At 37.7% G+C, this 7674-nt stretch overlaps 1 protein-coding gene across 2 annotated transcripts in view; it reads left to right on the top strand.

Annotated features, from left to right (window-relative positions):
- Positions 1-4781, top strand: part of LOC102254203 (MOB-like protein phocein) — a 57520-nt gene extending 52739 nt beyond the window's left edge. For both annotated transcript variants that reach the window (XM_014545568.1, XM_005873561.2), the window contains 3 exons: positions 1435-1514; positions 2507-2618; positions 2747-4781. In XM_014545568.1, coding sequence (XP_014401054.1) covers positions 1435-1514; positions 2507-2618; positions 2747-2878 — 324 coding nt within the window. In that variant the 3' untranslated portion in view covers positions 2879-4781. The remainder of the gene's footprint in view (positions 1-1434; positions 1515-2506; positions 2619-2746) is intronic.
- Positions 4782-7674: the final 2893 nt, after the last annotated feature.

Here is a 7674-nt window from a genome sequence, read left to right on the forward strand (position 1 = left end):
CCTCATCCTCAGTTGCCAGCCCTTTCCGCGTGCGCCTCCGTACCTCTGCACTTTACTTCCGCACCTCCTCTGAGTCTCAGTGTGCTTTTCTCGTGAGTCTGAGTCCCAAGAGACTTCCCGGAACTGGAGTTCAGAGCAGTCGGGAGCTTGAGACTCCCTCCCGATTGAAAAAGACAACCTCATCCTCAGTTGCCAGCCCTTTCCGCGTGCGCCTCCGTACCTCTGCACTTTACTTCCGCACCTCCTCTGAGTCTCAGTGTGCTTTTCTCTTCCCTTCTAGTTGTAGAATTTCCACTCAGCCAGCCTTCCTGTGGTTCTGGATGATGTCCGTTTTAGTTGTATTTTTGAAGTGGTTGTGCGAGGCAGCAATTTCCGGTGTTTACCTATGCCGCCATCTTGGTTTCTCCAGCTGATTTACATTTCTAAATACCAGTTCATTTTTCCCTTCAAGTGGATCCCTGGTTCATTCTCACTCTTCTGTCCTTTGTCCTTCTCCCTGTCTGCCCCCAAAAGAACTGAGTGAGGAGGCTACTTTGCAGTTTTATTTTTCCTTCAGTAGGTTTATTTTTCCTTTAGTAGGTTTGCTGATTTGCCCTGAGACCGTAGGTTTCATTGTTTCTGATAAATGGAATAGGATAAGGCAAGTTTATTAAAATGTAAAGATATAAATTTCATGTTAAATTTCAAAGGAGGTCAAGGAGAAAATTCTTTAGAAAGCTGCTAGGATAATAGGGTGGCAGACACAATAAAGGATGCTTTCTAAGATGTGAGGAGGCAGTGATCCCTCGAGGTATTTGTGAAGTGTGAGTCAGTGGATGGAGCGGTCAGTGTATTCCTACTATACACATGTTTTTGAGTCCTTCCTAACTGTATGATCCTGCCTAAGTCATTCATGGGCCATCAGTCACTGGTAGTCCCTGTTGCTGCGCACCATTCTCCAGGCTCTCCGTCTTAGGCTGTAGAGCTGGGATAGTTTCATGCTTGCTTACCTAAATCTCTGTGATCTCTTCTGAGCTGGCTGCTTGTTTTGAAAGATTCCTTATCTTTGCCCACAGATAATTTTTAGACCTGGAAGAAGCCTGTGCAGACTCTGCAAACTGACCAGCTTCAGTTTCCTCATTTGTAAAGTCAGAGGGTTAATGAGCTAATCAGGTGTTCTTTCCAGCTCTAAATGCTGTTTTCTCCTGGGCACAGTGTTGGGAGTGAGAAATTAGGAGATTGATTCATGTATCTTTTAGAATCTGATATAGTTCATGGGGATGGTAAAGTCTTATTTATTGATGTGACATTGAATTTTAGTCATTCTGATATTATAAGGCAATTCTTTTTTAGGATATGTTCAGGTTTTTGGAATAAGACACACCTATAATAAATACACCTAAACTAAGAGGCAGAGCTCTTTGTTGATGCATTTTTATATCCTTTCTTTTATAGTGTCCTGCTATAGACTATACTAGACACACACTTGATGGTGCTGCATGTCTTCTGAATAGCAATAAATATTTTCCCAGCAGGTAAACAAAACTTTTAAACATGGCATTAAACTTTTTGGATTTAATTTAAAAGGTTGTTGTTTTTAAAATTAAAACTAGGTTCCTGGTTAATGCATTGTATTTTTTAAGCTTTATCTTTTATTCAAGTTTTGAAATTAGGATTATAGTTAAACTAAAGGTAACAGGACTTAGTTCCCAAAGCTCACAGGCCAGTTCAGTCAAGGGTAGTCCCGGCTGCTGTGTCCTTGTCCAGGGCTCTTTCTGACGCTTTAGAGTTGGGATATTTGTACACTTACTTACTGGAATCTCTGTGACCGACCCTCCTTTTAGACAGCATGCCTCAGGAGCAGGCTTTTCTTAGCTGGACTGCTTGTCCTTGCCTATTACAGTCCTCATCAAATAAGATCTGGGAAGAAGCCCTGTGTATACTGTATTATATTGGTGAGGTTTGTGACTGGTCTTTTATTCTGTTGAGATATTTGTTATCAGGTGGATCAATTTGGAAATTTTATTTCCCCCCAAATATCTTTAACTCTAAAGAGCTCAGATAAAATATGTAAAAAATACTGGGTTTTGCCACAGTATCCAAATACATTAAAAAAAAAAAAAGAATATCCGAAATATGCAGGCAGTTTTTATTTCTCAAAAAAAAAAGAATCAAGTTCTATGGAATAAAACAGTAATTCCTTTTAGCAGTTTTAATCATCTCTAGAGAACAAACAATGTTATATGTGTATGTTTTAGTAAGTTTTGATTTGTCAGGGATTTGTTTTAATTGCATTAAACTACAACGTTTCAAAACCATGATACTAAATTTCTTAGGCACTGTGGTTACATAGAAGGAGCCCTGGCTCAGGAGTGAACAGGGGTCTAGTCCTGCTCTTGCCACTTACTAGCACTTTGACCTTTTCCCTAGGTGTCTGTTTTCACACTTGTGAATTTAGGAGATTGGAATACTGTATATTTTTCATAAGCTCTGTCAAGCTCTGTGAATCTATGATTTCTGTTTCTAGGGTTAGCATAAAGGAATCATCTGTAGCAAAACTAGGATCAGTATGCCGTAGGATTTACAGAATATTTTCACACGCTTATTTTCATCATCGGCAGATATTTGATGAATATGAAGTAAGTATGTTTTACTAATTATCCTGATGCATTCTTATCAGAATGACAATAATATATGCTGATATTATGTCTCATTTTTTTTTGTTTTGTTGGTATATTAAAATAACCTTTTTTCTTCTTCTCTACAGAATGAAACATTTTTGTGTCATCGGTTTACTAAATTTGTGATGAAATATAATTTGATGTCCAAGGATAACCTGATTGTACCAATTTTAGAAGAGGAAGTTCAGAATTCAGTTTCTGGGGAAAGTGAAGCATGAAGGGAATCATATAGAAAAAAATGTACTGATCACATAATTAACATTAATTATGTACTGTATATATATCATTTTAGACACATCAATCATGTATCCATATTATAGCCTCTTTGTTTAGTATAGGTTTTTGTATGCTGAGTGTTGCCTTTTAAAATGGGAAATACTTTTTAAGTTATTCATGAGCTGTATATTCACCGGTGTGGCACTCATGGTTTTTAAATAAGATTAGTATTATCTGTTTATAATGCCTGTTAATAAAAGAATTTACAGTTTGGTAAAATTGCTGCTAAACAATCATTGGATCACAATCCTCATCAAATAAACCCATCTATAAAAAGATGAGTAAGCTTGAGGTTTCGCACAAGCCATTTACTAAAGAAATAGTCATATTTTCCTTTGGTTTTACCCCTGAGTTTAGTTACTCTAGAATATTCTGTAGCACATAGTTTAGTCTTAACTATTAACTTTTCAAAAATGAGCTAAAAATGTTTTAAAATTCTGTTTATAGTTTTTGATATACATATATGATTATGTGTATGTCCAAATATAAATCAAATGAAGCATTAGTAATACTGAATGTATTAGTAATACTGAAATAATCTTAATACTACATAAAGTAAATTCTAGACCCATATACTTGGAGAGGATTTACTTTTTGCGACAGTGGACTGTTACATACAAGATGGTGATGATAATAAGTGCGTAAATGATGTTCCCACTGCAAACCTACCCTGTCCTTCCCTTCTCATTTCCCTTTACTCCCTCCCCAACTACATTGGCTGAGTAGCTTTTCACCAGACTGATCTAGTGGTAGCTTATACCTATTTATATTGTATTAACTGCTTACAGACTATACCTCATAGTAGCAATGACACTACAGGAGAAATGTGTCTGCATAGGCTCTTGCTTATCTTTGTTTTGCTAAATTGCTCTAACTACTTGGAAAAGTTTTAAAAATAGTTTGACTCTCTCTGTTAGTAATATTATTCTTTTTATCTAACCATCAAGGCAGCATTTAAATTGAGTTAAAAAATATTGTAGTATTTATTTTATGACCCCTCCCTACAAAGTTTATGTTTGAATTATATGCACATGTGGTATTTTTTTGCAAGAATTTACAGGTTCCAGGGGTGCTGATGAACAGTCATACATATTTTGGACTTTGTAATAATTCAGTGTCTTAATAAGGATTCGACTGCAAATTTTACAATCTTACAATATACTGAATGCAGTTTTTAACAAGGCACTGGAGTTCTGATTGCTAAACTGGTTGTAATGAGGCACTGTGATAGGCTAAAAAATTGTATATGTAGTGAAGAAAATGTGTAATTCCATCTCTTGAACAGAGTTAAGCACGGGGAACTTTTTATTTAAAATGGTTATTTTGAAATGAAGATGAAAATGTATTCATCTTGGTTTATTTTTTTCAAGCTTGAGGACATATTTTATATCAGATAATGAGACGAGTATGTGCAGCAGAAACAGGAATGGTAGCATTTTGAGGGTGTGTATGTATCGATGCCTTTCCGAGCTGCCAGTGTGTTTGGTTTTGGAGCAGCTCTGTCCTCGTAGCCAGTCATTCTTTTACCCCAATGCACAACTATCCTTTAAGAACTTTTACGGTCACAGTGAAAGGAATGTTGACTTTGAAATTATACATTTATATTAATGTCACTATAAACCTATGGGGATATTAATTTTTACACAAACTTGCTAAATATTGAGAGACTAAATTACTAAGTTAATAAATTATATACAGCAATGTAGCTGTTCTCTCTAGATGGTGTCTCAGTGGATTTCTGTTGCAGTGGCTGGGGTTGGCAATCTGGCTAAGTATTTTGAAACACATTTTGAATAAAATGGCTTAGTGTTAATGGGGAAATAAAATGTTTTTTTAAATCACTCATTTCATCTTCCCTGTGTTTGGAATCAGTCATAAAAAAGGGGCTGGGTGGTTAGCATCAGTTTGTCGTCTTGCTTTTGTATTCATTGACATCTTCATACTCATACTTACTGCATGTGAGGTTGACTTACTGTACTGGGCAGATCTAAATGGAACAGTCACTGTTTTTCCTTAATATTGTTTACAGACTTTGGAAAATATACATGTATGTACCTAAGTGGTAGTGAAAAAATTAATGGCCCTGGCAAATCATTGATTTATAAAGTAAGTGTTCTAAAGAGAGGGGAATAGAAAACTCAGTTTTGTGTAATGAGGAAGTTAAGCTCCACTTTTTGTTTGGATTATCCAATATAGAGCCCAAAGTTAAATTTTTCTTTGTATAAAGTAATTTTGACTATATAGTCAATTCAGTCTTCTCCTATCATATTTGGGAAAGTAGCTGACTTAATTATGTTCCTGTAAGTATCATAGTTCTTTTGTGAGTATATATTTCCTTTTCTCTGATTTGAGGTCAATTTTGCATTTCTAGAACAGTTCCTCAAATAAATTCTTAATGAGTTAACACTTTTAAAAAATCAGAATAAGCCCTAGCTGGTTTGGCTCAGTGGATAGAGCATCAGTCTGCGGACTGAAGGGTCCCGGGTTCGATTCCGGTCAAGGGCACATGCCCGGGTTGCAGGGCTCGATCCCCAGTAGGGAGTGTGCAGGAGGCAGCCGATCGATGAGTCTCTCTCATTGATGTTTCTATCTCTCTCTCCCTCTCCCTTCCTCTCTGAAATCAATAAAAATATATTTTAAAAAAATCAGAATAACATTAAAAATCCATGATTACATTGTTAGTAAGGACTGTGTTCTGGTTTAAACACATTTAGTAATGCCAAATATATTGTAATAGAACTAATTATCTGTTCCCTTTGTGCTTTGCTCTAATCACTAAACAATGACACCCTTTTGCCTGAAGGCTTCCTATAATTTTATTTTCACTGTTAAATTCTACATTTTATATGCTTTGTTTTTGCATACTCTTTGGATGTGCTAATGGTTTCTTTGTGTAGTTCTACCATGCTATGCAAATGTTTTAGTAAAAGTAGTTGATTTTCATTTCTTGAATGCAGCATATTGTTAACTACAGATACTACAGAGGTATTGGTACAACACATTTAGTAGCTTTAGATGGTCAAAATATCAAATTTGTTTTCTGAAAAAATATGTATTATTTGTAGAGTACACTATTCAACCAGATACTACCAAGCGAATCTGTCAGAGCAGCGATTTTCAACTGGTGTGCCATAAGAGGTACACTGGTGTGCTGCAGAATTGTTAAAACACGCAATACCTGACTACTTAGTCAGGGGCACTGATTTCTTTTCCCTTAGATTGTCAAATAAAAAAAATGACAACAGCCAATACAACAATAGCTGTCTGGTGTGAATAAATCAAAATTATACCAATATTTTGGTCAGTGGCAAAAAATAATTTTTTTGGTGAGCCACAGAATTTTAGTGATTAATTTCTTTGTGCCATGAGATGAACAAGGCTGACAATTGGTGTACCAGAGTGTTATAGTACTTATCTGAAAGATTCAATGAGGAGTCCCTCTGAACACTTCATGCATATTTTATAGGACACTTTGTGTGGCCTGGGAACCTAGTGTTTGGTGCTGTATTTATGTACAGTTAATTTGAACATCTGAACATAGGTAAATGTACTAATACAACAAGATAAAAGAACGCGATGATTTGAGGGAATTAGAAAAGAGGGACTTTTCAAGCATTGCTTGGAGCAGGGAAATGTATGTTGAATGCAAATGAGCTTGTTAGCTATTAGTGAGAGGATCATGGGAAACGAATGGGCTTCACTAATTCTGAGTAAGATGCCAACTTTTAGAGCAAGGGTAGAGACTAAGTCCTTGTTATTTTAATTAAGTACCAGTGCCCAGATACAGTGCAGTCACTGTGGGAAGAACCCATCAGTAGAGAGTGAGAAGCTCAGGTTTAACAGGATAATAAAAACGGAATATGACCCTACTGGTTGGTGTCACATTTCTGAGGCGTTGGGAGAGGCCACAGTCACAAAGTGTCAGAAGGCGGGGTCTTTCTGGCTGTCAGGGTTCTCCAAAGCCAAGGCCTCAGGTCCTCAGCCACTCCTCAGACTCCACTTGTTTGCAAGATTCCAGGGCTCACCAGAGCCTTAGAGCGCGTTACTCAGAAGTGAAAGTCATCGCTCAGACATGGAATGAATGGGGTGTGGAAAGGGGCCAGCGTGGTGGCCTGGAAATGTGATGGTGGAGGGGGGCCAGGCGGAGGGCCACACAGGAATAGATTTCTCGTTGCAAATGTTCTCGACCTGCAGGAGAAGACTTTCCCATCCTCTGAGTTCCCTACTGCCTGCTCTCCCAATGCCTGTGACACCCAGCCCTACTGCTGAGGACCCATCTGCACCCTCAGCTCGGCCCTGACAGCCACCTCCTCTGCAGGGTCTCAGACCCTCTGCTCTGATTGCCCTGCGATCTCTTTTTCCCAATAACTTATTGTTGACAGTGTTACATAGATCCCCTTTTCCCCCATTGACCCTACTAGCTGGTGTCACATTCTGAGGTGTTGGGAGAGGCCTGAGATCTTAAAATCAGACAATTTTAAGGTCTTTGTAGGCCCCAGATTCCACCCACATAAAGATTAAAATGTAGCCCCATTTCATATTAAATATAAAACAAAAAAATTTTAAAATATTTTATTGATTTCAGAGAGGAAGGAGAGAAAGAGAGAAACATCAATGATGAAAAAATCATTGATCAGCTTCCTCCTGCACGCTCCCTACTGGGGATCAAGCCTGCAGCCTGGGCATGTGCCCTGACGGTGACCTGGTTCATAGGTCGACACTCAACCAGTGAGCAACC

This window comes from Myotis brandtii, unplaced genomic scaffold (assembly GCF_000412655.1).
Source record: "Myotis brandtii unplaced genomic scaffold, ASM41265v1 scaffold412, whole genome shotgun sequence".
NCBI lineage: Eukaryota > Metazoa > Chordata > Mammalia > Chiroptera > Vespertilionidae > Myotis > Myotis brandtii.